The 14,032-nt window shown below is 40.2% G+C and overlaps 1 protein-coding gene across 4 annotated transcripts in view; it reads right to left on the reverse strand.

Moving 5' to 3' along the window:
* FNIP1 (folliculin interacting protein 1) overlaps window positions 1-14,032 on the reverse strand; it is a 122,016-nt gene that overhangs the window by 55,690 nt on the left and 52,294 nt on the right. For all 4 annotated transcript variants that reach the window (XM_042449263.1, XM_042449266.1, XM_042449265.1 and 1 more), the window contains exon 2: window positions 9,003-9,129. In XM_042449263.1, coding sequence (XP_042305197.1) covers window positions 9,003-9,129 — 127 coding nt within the window. The remainder of the gene's footprint in view (window positions 1-9,002; window positions 9,130-14,032) is intronic.

Genomic DNA, 14,032 nt, shown 5'->3' on the forward strand with positions numbered 1-14,032 from the left:
AATATCTGTTGTAACTGCATCAGCCATTCTCCTGGTACCAGAGCTTTTGCATGGAAAAACTTGGAAAAGGAGGAAAACAATCATAAATAAACAGCAAATTGTGAGCTATGTGTCATTGTTCGCCCTCACGTACAAATATACTACAAGAACATTTTCTTTGCCAATGCTCTGTTTGGCTTTCTATGATCACAAAGTTTTCTTTGCTTCTCTTCCACTACAGGAGGACCATTGGGGTTCTGTGCATATACGTTTCTTGTTGCGATGTGCTTTCAAGTCATTTCCAACTTATGGAGACCCTAAGGTGAAGCTATCATGGGATTTTTTTGGCAAGTTTCTTCAGAGGTTTGCCATTACCTTCCCCTTAGACTGAGAGCATGTGACATACCCAAGGTCACCCAGTGGGTTTAATGGTTGAGCAGATAATCTAACCCTGGTCTCCAGAACCACAGTCTGACACTCAAAACACTACACCACACTGGCTCTCAAGTGCATATACATGCACCTGAGAAAATCTATAATGGGTGGAAACTGTGCAGAAATATTGTTGGGCTGCAGCTGCTAATAGTATAGCCAGTGGCGAAGAATAATAGGATTTGCAGTCCAACTGCATCTAAAAGCATCCAGCTTAGTCGGCCAAAGCCAACTATAACCCTCCTTTGCTCTCTTTTATGGCTGCAACAAAAGAATGAACTCTTATGGAACAACCTCATATTACAAAAGGCTGTAGATAATGCTGAACTCATGCACTGTTAAAATTGCTACTAGTTTGAATTTTGGGGGAGGAGGAGGGAGGGTGAGAAGAAATACAAAGGCTGAAAACATGTGAATGACTATCATATGACTTTGCTAAGAACTCGTGAACTCAAATTGCATTTTATCTCTGACAAACAACAGAGTCTTAGGCTAGGCACAGCATCATGTGATGAAACCACACTGAATCCACAGGGTTGCAGCATATTCCACAGGCAAGTCACACTGTAGTTTTTCAGCTGATGTGGAAAGCTTGCTTAATCACAATCAGCACAAAGCTGGCACATTTTAAAGGGTAATTAAAAAAAAAAAAGAATTTATATTGTAACTTATATTTCCTAAGTAACAAGTTTCCCAAGCTAGCTAGCCTGTTTTACACATGAACCATCTGAAAAACTTCCTGCACAGTAGTTTTCTGCAGAGCCACCACTAAACACTGTATCTTGAAGTCACTTCCTGGTTGAAATACTAAGAAAGATTATACCTTTGGCCTTTAGGGTGGAATGCAACAAACCTAAGGATCCCGTGGTAAGAGGAGGTCAAATGGATGCCATCTGTCAGCAGCTCGCCAGTAAGCAAATCATCCACAAAATGCAGAACCCAGACAAATTTTAGGACATGCAATTTTAGAACCAAGCAGATGCTCAAGAACAACCTGCTGGTCACCTAGATCAAGTATCTGAGGTGTCTGCTTCTTTTCTGGTGAGGTTTTTGTATATGAATGTCAATGAAATACAAGCTGCAAGAAACTACCAACTATTATGCAACAAAAGCAATTGGCCAAGCACAGCCATGTTTCAAAAATGATAAAGTGATTACTCATGAAGCAATACATATAAAGGGGGACTGGAACCCATTTCAGTGTAAAGAGCACATTGAGTGGAATATGGCATGCACTGTACGACTAGAACCATCTGCTTTGTCCAGTGAAGCCAGCAGTACAAAGAATGTTAACTACAGTTATCCCTCCACATTTGTGTATTTGACTTTTGCGGATTATTCATGGATTCTATTACTATGTTCTGTCTAGGAATGTCTAGGTTCTCTAGCACAACTCTATGGTCAAGTTTAACCAAAAGTCTCACTGAAGGACCTAGAGATTCCTAGAGAGAACACTCCATTAGGCATTTATCACTCCTCCAGAGCAATTCTATGGTCAATTTCCAGAGATGTAGACCACAGAGTTGTACTGGAGGACCTAGAGATTCCTAAAGAGGTGTTCCCTCGGGTAAAAAAAATATCATTTTTAATGTGTGGCTTTTTCACTTGCACAAGCATCTTGTGTCTCTAATCCCAGTGAGTGTGGAGGGACCACAGTATTATTTCACTTATACAGATTATATTTCATTTATACTTATTCATTCTTCTAAGTGAAAAGTGATGCTTTTATTGTGCCATACGTATTTGTAGAAGTAAGCAAGATTTCTATATATTGTTTTAAACTGATTTAAAATTATCTCAAAATTGCTTAAATTTTTAAATTGTTCACACTCCTCCCTTGTGTACAGGGGAAAGTGTGTGACTGAGAAAATACTATGCTTACACCAGCTGAAGCAACTGCTCAAAGATAATTTCAGAGTCAAGAAGAAATTTAATGGGTTAGAAGCATATCAGTTAATCCAGTTCACTGCAGGCAGGCACAGAAACTGTGCAAGAGTGAAACTCCTCTGAGAATAATATAGCCTAGCTTTTCTCCCCTCCCGTGACAGAGGCATGCAGAGTGTCGCATATTCCTTGAATGAGAGGATAGTAAAGGCTAGATGATGATGGAATAGTCTCCCACAAGAAAGGTTTGTCAAGAAGCAGCATCCTTGCTTTTAAGTGAGCCACTGATGTTGATTTTCTATTCTTGTTGTTATTCTGGCAAGCATCTTTCAGAAGAGCTGTTCAAATAATCTGCTGTTGCTGACACAGGTTTCATTAGGATTATCTTTTGATCCCAATTCTACTACTACTACTACTACTACTACTACTACTATTATTCTTTATTTATATAGCGCTGTAATTTCATTTTTAAAATATTAGGCCTATTTAACTTTTTTGTGGTGATTTGTATTGACATTTGTAAGCAACTCTCAGTTTGATTTCACCACAGAGAAAGAGGACATAAAGAAAGTAACTAAGGGGCTCAACAGACCACCCCAAAAGGGCGGTCTGGAGCTGCCTGTTTTTCCTCTGGAGGGAGCCCACAGCAACCAAACTGCACGGGCTCCTTCCACTGCAAAAAGAACCCGCTAAAAGTGGATTCTTTTGGGCGCACGAGGCTGTTGCCATCAGTGCGCCATTAGCACACTGTGGTGCGTCAATGATGAAAGCGCAGCAGCATATGGATGCTGTGTAGCGCTTGTGTCATGGACCCGTGCCCCATGTGGGCAGTGCCGTGCAGTCAAGGTGGTGCCCATACGTACTAGGGTTTGGGAGCATGCAGTGGCTATGCGCTTCCGAACCCTAGTATCGGCGGTGGCACGCCATTTTTGGCCCGTGTGTACCGGGCCTATGAGCCAAATGCACAGACCTCCCATGCTTATTCAGGACCCAGTAATATCCAGTCTAGGTTGCTGTAATGCATTGTATCTGAAAATAACTTAAGAACTGGAAACTACAGCTGGCAAGAACAAGGAGGACCCAGTTTTAACTTGTTCTAACAGGCAAAATCAAATTATTCATTCATTTTTCACTGTTAAAAAGCCTTCAGAAGTTTCGTTCAAAACACTGATGTAGATTTTTCAGAGGCCTAAATAGTCCTGAACCTGGGTATATAAGGGACCCCCTTCTAAAGTATGTGCCTGCCCATCTTCTGCACCCCTTGAGAATGTAAGAGATAGCAACTGGAAAAAAGGGAAACACTCTAGTAGCTATATCTCAGTTGTGAAACTTTTGGTCCAGGAACATTGACTTGTAAAATGTCACTTACACTTTAAGTACAAGGGAATGTCTACCCCTTTAATGAAACTGAAGGTACTTTTATCTGCTTTTAGCTGCCTTTTTAAAATGTCTGTTAAATGATGTTATTAATTTTTTTTAAAAAAATGCTGCTTTCAGAGTATCTACATAGAAGTGAAGTCAAATTTTTCTTTAAAAAACACACAAACAAACCACATACAGATTTAATTTTACTCTTACCAGCTCCTACCTTCCTCCCCAATCCCCTGAGGTGGTATGCAAATAGGCTTTGAAATTGGTGTTGGTGATTGTGAATTATAGACAACAAGATGAATAGCACTGATTTAAAAAAGGATAAATAAAATTCAATCTTAAACCAATTTTACTGAAATTGCATGGCAGGAATTTAAGTTTATGTAAGGTTTGTTTTAAAAGTGGCACTGTATAAATAGTTCTTAAAAATTATGAATGATTGACTGGTCACCTATGAGAGTTTCTGAAATGCCTAATTCATAGTCTAGATTGGATACAGACAGGATCCATTAGTGTGTAATCAGCTTAACATACACTTAAATCCGTTTGCTCCAATACTGTCTATGAAATTTAAAGAGCAAATGTACATGCTAAATTGGAGGAAGGAACATCAACAATTTAAGATATGCAAATGACAATATACTAACAGCAGAAAATAGCAAAAACTTGGAACGATTATTGAAAAAAATCAAGACAGAAAGTGCAAAGGGAGATGTACAGCTGAACATTAAGAAAAAAAATTGACTGCAGATGATTTATATGACTTTAAAGTAGAGGCTTTTTATTTTATTTTATTTTTTATTATGGTATCTATACGCTGCTCTTCAGCCCTAAAGGATGAAGATGCTGAAATAGTTCAAGATCTTCCACACCTTGTTATTGTTGATACCGTGTACCTTCAAGATGTTTCGAACTTATGGTGTCCCTAAGAGAATTCTATTATGGGTTTATCTGAAGCTGAGAGTATGTGACTAGCCCATGGTCACACAGTGGGTTTTCATGGCTGAAAGGGGGTTTGAACTTTGGTTTCCAGAGCAGGGGCATCACTAAGGGATGCAGGGGGTGCAAACTGCACTGGGTGACAACCTAAGTGGGCTGATACCACTGCTCTCAAACATGTTCAGGAAGGGAAGAGATGCTCTCCCACTTCCTGTCTGCAAACAAGGACAGTGTCTCTCCACTCCCTGAGCTGCATCCCACCCACCTCCATGCCTTCCAGCCAGACTCAGAAGGCATAAAGAAGCTCTCCCTCTCACTGACCATGACTGTAAGCAAGGAAAGCATCTCTCTGCCCCCTGAGCATCATTCTCCCCTGTAACTTCCAGACAGGCATGCAGAGCTGAGAGCAGCTCTCCTCACTCACAGTCTCTGTCAGCAAGGAGGGCCCCTTCCAGCCAGGCTTGTGTGGTGGAGAGATGCTCTCCTCGCTCACAGTCACCAACAGCAAGCTAGAGAGTGTTTCTTCACCCCCTGGGTGTGGCTGGAAGGTATGGGGTTGCGTGGGATGCGGCTCAGGAGACAGAGAGCATTTCTCTATCCCACAAACCTGGCTGGAAGGCATGGGAAATGCTGCTCACGACAGTCAGTGAATGGGAAGGCATTTCTCCATGCCTTGAGCTGCATCCCACATACTTTCCACACCATCCAGCCACATTCAAGGGACAAAGAGACACTCTCCCACTTGCTGATGGTGACTGCAAGCAAGGAGAATATCTTTCCACTCTGCAAGCCTGGCTGGAAGGCACAGTGTGGGATAGGGCTCAAGGGGCAAAGAGCAGCCTCCTCACTCACAGTCACCACATCAGATTACACCAAACGTAGTGATAGTACTGCTCCAGAGTTGTAGATCAATGCTCAAACCACTATGCCATGCTGGCTCCTTGCCACACTGTGACTCAATCATTAAATCAGAATGGAGTCAAGAAATCAGAAGAAGACTTAGGATTTGGAAAGGCAACTATAAAGAAATCAGACAAGATCCTGAAGTGTACAGATGTATCACTGAGTACTAAAGTTAGAATGGTCCATGCCATCGTATTTCCAGTTTCTATTTATACAATGGTATTCGTTAGGGTTTGATTCCAGGACCCCCTGTAGATACCAAAATCCATGGATACTCAAGTTCCATTACATACAATGGCATAGCAAAAGGATATCCCTTATATAAAATGGAAAAATCAAGGTTTCCTTTTGGGATATTTTTTTGTTGTGGAGGAGGGAGTATTTTGAATATGGGGATGCAGATTTCTTGGATAATGAGGGCCAACTGTATATTAAGACCATATTGTTATGTTTTTAATAGAGGTCACTCATTCAGAGAGTTGCCATAAGTTGAAGTCAATGGCAGCTGACAACAACAACATGCTTAAGATCATTGGATAATTAAACAGAATTAAGTGATCTTTTCAAATGGTTCTGAATATGAAACTGTTCTGAAACTGTTTGCCAGAAAAGCTCAGTGAAGCTATCACTCTAAATTGCTTCAAACTTCTCAAAACCCATGTGTTCGCTGAAGATTTTGGTTCGTAACTTGAGTTTCCATCATTTACTGCAGGAGTAGGCAATTAGGATCTGGTTTTCTGCCCTGGATCCCTATACAGCCCATACAGAAAACTGTCCTCCCAAATCCCACTTCAACCTTAAAATTGGTTCCTCCCCCATGTTAAAAGTCGTATGTGTGTATGTGTGTCAGCATACTTAAAGAGTGAATTACTCCTGAAGGCTTGCAGAAGAGACAATTCATCCCTTTTTGCCAGAAAAAAGGTGCTACTGTGAGTCTGGAAGCATTAAAGGTTGAAAAAAAAAAACCTGAGTGGATGTGTCACATGCAGCTCCGGGTCAATGCTTTGCCCATTCCTATTCTACTGCAATATATGCTGCCATTAAGCATGTGTAAATGAGATAATCACATATTCCTCTCTGTTTCCTCTTTGCCAGACCTTGGAACGCTGTTTTTTTGGTTTTTTAAAGTAAAGGTTTTGTGTTAGTCATGAGTCTAAACAGTGACCATATTACAGTTCATCATTCTTTCATATATATGCCCCTTAAACCCTCAAAATGGACCCTAGCCAAAAAAACAATGCTTTAGACGGACTGAGTTAATGTTATTTGTTACACTGAAAATCATTACTACACCTCTGTAGGCATAGGGCTTCCTCTAGGTCTGCTGTTCCTTTTCTGCTATATAGTCCCAAATACAAACTACACTAAACAACACCACTCCTGCTTAAGGCCACATATACCTTGCTGCATGCTTTGCAAGAATTGCCATGCCACCAGCAAGAGTGTAGGTAGTTTATCGGAAAATGGCCAGAGGTCCACTGTATGCCTTTTGTGCATTCCTGATCTGAATGGCCACTTGCATTGTCAGGGGAATTGTTCACCTGTGGAAAAACAACTGTTCTGCATTGGCCACAGGGTGTTAAAGAAGGAGTGGTTAAACGTCACCATAGTCATCCTTCTATGTACACACAGGTGATCACACCTTTAGCAAGGAACATCCCCACCTCCTGGGTATTGGCATAGATGTTTTTCTTTTAGCAGAACTAGTGACAGAAAATACATTGTGTTATACAGTATGTATTTTTACTTAGCTAGGGGGTGGCTTCATATCAAGTAATGTGTCCTGCTATGCAAGAAATAAGAGTGGAGGAGAGGGCAAAGCCCACTCAGGGAAAAAATGTACATATCCCAAGAGAACTAGCTGATTCTCCAGTCTCCCTGATGGAATAGTTTTGTTCAGCTCCAAAACTTGTATACTCCTATGCCAACAAAGCAGACACTATATTTGAAAATGCAAGGAGCTATAAATCACACCCAGATATGTGGGGGTCAACAAGCAGAAGGCATTGAATTCTAAAATGTAGTGAACAGATGCTCTTTTCACAACAAGAAAACATTTGTCCCACACAGTGTTGTATTGCAAAGGGCAAAAGAGCTGTGGGTTACACCCATGCTGTCAAGTAAAGAACAAGAACCCTCTGCCACTTTGCTGAGATATGGGAATATGAACAGTTTCGCTTTCTATAAAGAGATAATACTTATGTATCAGAAATGGACACATGGTATCTTCCAGTGTTTAAGCTGCAGTAACTCTTGCTGTTGTTGCTATTGTGTGCCTTCAAATAAACTTATGAGTGATAGTGACTTCTCACAGGGCTTTCTTCGCAAGATTTACTGAGGGGGGCTTGCCTTTACTTTCCTCTAAAGTTGAGAGAGTGTAACTTGCCCAAAACCACCCAGTGAGTTATATAGCTGAGCAGGGATTTGAGCCCTGGTTTCCCAGGGGCCTGGCCCAACACTCAACACACTATACCATGCTCATACATCAGGATAAAGTCTAAATTTTTAAAAAAATTATCAGAAAGAGACGGGTATTGTCAGACTTCACTGGAATTCCATTTTAGTGAGGGTCAGCACTGGAGTTAGGACAACCAGTAGGGTTGAGGTATGCCCCTTGATATTTCCTGATCCTACTAGGAAATCTAGCACCCCCACCCCAAATGGGCCTAATCTATTGATAATCTGAGAAAAAATGGCATGGGACATATTATGTCCTAGTACATAATATTAGCTGGGACAAAAAAAAAAATACCCTGAAGGCAAAAAACAATAGCTTTCTTGGGAAAGTGTTTCAGCTATTTTTTGTCTGAAAAGCAAAAGCAAAAGCAAAAGCAAAACAAAACAAAACAAAACAAAAACCCAAAACTGTAGGGAAAGTGGCTGAAACTTGGAGAGAGAGGCTTAAACCCAGTTGTTAGTCTCAACTAGAATTAACTGATTAAATTGATGGCACAGACATAAGTACCGATATACCAGGTTTCCATGGATTCAGTGTGTTTACTATAGCTGGGATTAACAACTGAATTTAGGTCATTGTTTATAGCTCATCAGGTGACAATGTCATATGCATTTTAGGTCTAGTTCAGTGTAGATTCTGCAACAAAACTGTACTTCGGGGGCAAACATGCTCCATGCTGGTATATGAGGATTAATCCCTTGTTTGACACAAGTACAGTATAGGAACAGATAGAGAAGGCTATTTAGACCTCTAGGTGTTCATAAAACTGTGAGAAGGGACAAACCTTCTGAAAGATAATATGGTTATTAAGGGGCTAGGTTCAAAACAGAAGACCTCAAGTTAAGCCGTTAAAAAGAATCACTGCTTGAAAGTGCTACAACACAATCTTTTGAAAAATATAGCCAAATGAACATCCATCTCCTTTTAAAGTGCAACTACCTATGGAAAGTATTTATTGCTGAAATATTTATGTATTAAATTTATATCTGAAAGCATGCATGTATAATATAGGTAAGTTTTCCTTAATGCTGCTCACCGAGACTGATGAATCTTCTGTTTTTCTCTTAGCATTGGAGTCAAATAAAACATTTCGCCCTCTTCTTTCACAGTCCTGGTATACAATCAGTCGGATTTGACTTGGATCGAACTCTGGTAAAGGCCAGCTGTATTAAGAGGGGAAGAAAAGAGACAAATAGATAAGATAATGGGTTCACTGTAGTTTTTATAATTGTTGTACTGAATCTGTTTGTTTATTTTCATCTGCATAGAAGACATCATAGGAAAATAATATCTCCTCACCCAAATGACACTGGTATAAATGGATGTACCTCCATTGGTGACATTAATCATTGCTGAAGCAATTTCTTACTGAAAGCAATTCACAACATTATCAATATCCAACACAGAGTACAATTACCACCATGTTTTCACTAAAAGCACATGCACTAAGGTCACTATTATTAATGAAAAGCAATGCATAGGATCAGGGGGTTGGACTGGATGGCCCTTGTGGTCTCTTCCAACTCTACGATTCTATGATTCTAGTATAAGGCACCACTTCAGAGCAAGAGAACCCCAGAAAGCTTTTGCTTATGCCAGATATTTTTTAACAGTTAATTCCTTTTCACAATAAATTTATCATGACCATAGGAACCCCAGGGCTAATCAAGTCCTGTCTCATAGATATCTAAGATATATTTAAGACCATATTTTTAACAACACAGTCTACAAGACAATTCTCCTGCAGGCCCCATTAAAAAGAAAAGTCTCCTAAGAGGTCTTAAGAGTCTTAGCTGGGGTTGTCAAGTGAAAAATAGGGCATAGTTCTTGTACCATTAATAGTACTGTAGAAGAGGGCATTTCAACAGGTGTTGCTACATTAACCCTGCAATAAGTTGAAGTTTGCCTCAAGAGGGTAAGATCATTCTAGAAGACCTTGATTGCTGCATGCAGACAGGTATAACTATGGTTAAAGCCAAGTAGAGATCTTGCTCTGGAGAGAAAGGAAAAGGAGAAGGGAGTTGCATGAATTCTTGGCTTACCCCACCCCAGTGATTTCCTAATCAGGATGGCTACCAGGATACAGTGCAGACTATGACTTCTTGTTTGATTTTCTGTAGCCAGGCTGATGAAATTTATGATGAAGCTGACCAGGTTGGCAGTTCAACCTTATGTCAAAAGTGTCATGGATTAATATCTTTCACTAACCCTGAAACCAGAAAGCCAGTTCAGGGACAAACACAACTCTGTCCTCTAAGAGAAGTTCATGAGAAACTGCAGTGGAAGACTGTTACTGTCATCACCCAGCACATATACTCAGCAGCTGCCTCATTCTAGGACTGGCTATTTGTAGCAAATCAATCAAGGGCTAGAGAAAACAGAAGATAATATACTAAGGAAAAAAAGAAAATTAAATACACTATTACTGACAAAGGAAAACTACCTATCCAAAGCAGTGTTGGATAAAGTAGCTCTGGGTGCCTGTTGCAATAGAGCAGTGATGGTGAACCTTTTGGAGGCCGAGTGCCCAAACTGCAACCCAAAACCCACTTATTTATTACAAAGTGCCGTGTTCCTCTGGCTTGCTAGTAACAAACTCTGGTAAACTCTATGCTGTGGTGACGGCACATGTGCCCGCAGAGAGGTATCTGAGTGCCATCTCTGGCACGCGTGCCATGGGTTCGCCATCACTGCAATAGAGTGTATTTTAAACATCTAGCTGTAAAGCAATCTAAAGAGTAGCCATATAGAAATAGAAGAGGTTGAGATCCTTCAAGTATGCCCCATTTTAAATGAAAGACCCAGATGAGATAGCTTGGAATAGCGTGCGCATCAAATGGTAATCACTTATGGTTTTATTCAGCTTTTAAAAACAACTTTTTGAGTTTTCAGAGGGACTTTCATATTTGGAAGCTGTAAAATGAAGTTTTAGGCTTACATCAAATTGCTATTCCCAAATATAATGTGACCCACGGTATCAAACTCACAATCATAGATGAAAACTTATGTGAAGCCCATTGATTCAATGGGTCTACTCTAGTTATTACTCCAGCAGATTTAGGCCCAGGGGTTCAAGTCTGGCTTTGGGCTCCTATCTATACACTATAAATTCTCCCTGTATATCTTGAATGACCACCCATTGCTATTTGCAAAATATTGTTGTACAATAAGAATACAGTACGCCCTCGCCTTAAGTGAGGATCTGCTCTGGACCCCTCCCCCCCGTGTAAGGCAAATCCCATGTGTGCTCAAGCCTCATTCATTTGAATGGAGTGCGTCCCTGTGGAGCATGGTGTGGTGCACGCCATAGGCACACACCCCATTCATCTTATTAGGGCTTGCCATCCACGTGACCTCAAGTCCGCGTATGGTGAGTCCATGTATGCGCACGCGTGCTGTACTCTGTACTTTATTGCTATCTGAACAGCTTCTTATAAAATGTAGCATAATGATGTAAATCCTGAATAATTTGTGGATAAAGAATACTTATGGAGAGATTATATGGTTGATTGGAAAAGATAATAGTGCTCAATAAAGTTGAAGACAGTAGGAAAAGAGGTAGACCACATATAGCTGGACTGATTTGAGTCAAAGAAGCCACAGCCCTGAGTTTGCAAGATCGGAGCAGGTCAGTTGATGAGCCATGCTCTCAGAGTTCTCTAGCTGACCTGATGGCAAATAACAACATAAACAGATATTTTTTGTGTTAACAACTCTCTATGACCCTTTTGTTGGAGGAAAAGTCAGTTTCTCCACTTCCAAACATTGACACTGTCACGGCAAATTAAGAGAAAGCAAAGCAGCAAGCAGGAAGGAAAACTTAATAAAAAAAAAAAAGACAGTATGCTTAGATCCTTAAAGTATAAGCCATGGAAAATAAGATCGCTTAAACAGAATTCCAAAGTTAACCAATCTGAGGTTACAGAAATATTTTAATTCATTGCTCAGGCCACTCTGTACTTGTGTTAAAAACCAATAGTTTATACACTTTGCTTTGTAATGTTATGAACCCAAGAGCTTCTCAGTAATGTCCCCCCAATAAATCCTGTCATTTACTTATTCTTTGCAGTAAGCCCCCTCAAACACAGCCTCCCCTCCTCTCTCTTTCTCACACGTACAGTGACATGCCTGGCTCTGTTTGTGCTCACACAAGCACACACAATTTCCATTTCCTAGTATTTTGACATTCGACTTTGACAGGTGCCTGGCAAAGAAGGGCAGAAAGTGTTCCAGACTGCAAAGAAAGGCTGTTTATAAAAAGCTCCAAGAGTAGATTACCTGCTAAGTGTAGAGTGAGCTAAATATAAAAATCTGGCCACATTCAACAACGTATCTGAATAAAGGTAAAAGGGACTTATTTATTCGTCCAACTGTGCATATGACATTTTAACTACCTTTAAAAGATTCTGGAAGTAGGTGCTATACACTACTTTTACTGTCACTCTGGCTGACTATATATAACTGTTATCAGTGTTACATAACATGGCTCTAGTCTCCTTAAAAGCATTCCTTTGCAGCACCAAAAGAGTCTCAGGTAGCCAAAGAAACTGCTGAGGATAAGCACACAGATTTCCACATATACCCATCCAACAGCCAGCCATGTGTCCTTGCAAAGATTACTATGTGAAAAATAAACACTTAATGTGAAAATTGATCAGTGTAAAACCATTCAGGGATATTTGTTAAAGACCACTGAGGAATTAGGATCCCCCCACCCCACCCTATGTTTATGTTGGCCTAAAAGTATAGGTATTTAAAAAACTGATTCTGGGCCCAAACAGACAGGCCAAAATAAAGCTGCTTTGGGTCACTTTGGAGGTATGCTGTTTAAATGATGTACGGGTCCTAAGAGGCCGGAAGCCATGCCAAAGCCACGCTCCAGTCCTAAGGACTAGAGCGCAGCTTTGGTGCAGCTTCTAGCCTCTTAAGATGCATATTAAACAGCATACCTCCAAAGTGACCCGAAGCAGCTTTATTTTGGCCTATCTGTTCAGGCCCTCTGTGAATCTATGGGAATTACAAACTTCCCATAATAACTGTACCTTTAATCCCACATTTTGGTAAAAAAAAATAAAAAAAAAATCACTAATTCCAGGTTTATCTTGAAAAGACATCTTTAAAAATCAAAAGTTAAAAAAAAAAATAACCCTAAATGAATACAGATTTTGGGGGCAGGGGTGTAGAAACTGACCATTTCTACCCGTTGTTGCTATTGTTGTTAACTGTTCAGCCTTGATTTGCTCTGTTGTTAACTGCCTTTGAGTCAATCTCAACCCATGGCAACCCTATGGATGAGACATCTCCAGACCCTCCTATGGTCTACTGCTCTGCCCAGCTCCTGCATACTCATATTCGTGGTCTCTTTAATAATGTCCATTCATCTAGCACAGGGGTCCTCAAACTCCAGCCCTCCTAACATTATTGTCTTTTTCAACGATTCATGCCTTCTCATAATGTGTCTAAAGCAGGGGTAGGCAGCCTTTTTGAGCCGGGGGCCGGGCTGCTATCCCTCAGACAACTGGGGGGCCGAAGCCAAAAAATAAATAATTAAAAAATAATAAATAAATAAATAAATAAATAAATAAAAATAATTCCTACATACACTGTGCCAAGTATACTTCTCAGAAGTGTGTACATGGTCATGGGAAAGCACAAAAAATACACCAAAAACACACTTTGGAAGGTGACACTGTCTCGCCTTCAGAAAGAGTGAGTGCATGCCTCAGAAGCTGATTGATATCAATATCACCATCCTCATCATCACCACTATCACTGTCCAAGCAAGCCAGGCTTCTTAGCATTCAAAGCACCCAAATGCACTTTGGAAAGTCACACCATCTCGGCTTCAGAAAGAGCGCGCGCATGCCTCAGAAGCTGATTGATATCAATATCACCATCCTCATCATCATCAGTATCATTGTTAAAACATTGTTAAAAAAATAAAATAAAAAACCAGGGAAACTTGGATATTATTAAGACTAAAAATAACAAAAAATAAAATAAAAAATAAAGGAAGCTTGGATATTATTAAGACTAAAAATAACAAAAAATAAAATAAAAAATAAA

This window comes from Sceloporus undulatus, chromosome 2, assembly GCF_019175285.1.
Source record: "Sceloporus undulatus isolate JIND9_A2432 ecotype Alabama chromosome 2, SceUnd_v1.1, whole genome shotgun sequence".
NCBI lineage: Eukaryota > Metazoa > Chordata > Lepidosauria > Squamata > Phrynosomatidae > Sceloporus > Sceloporus undulatus.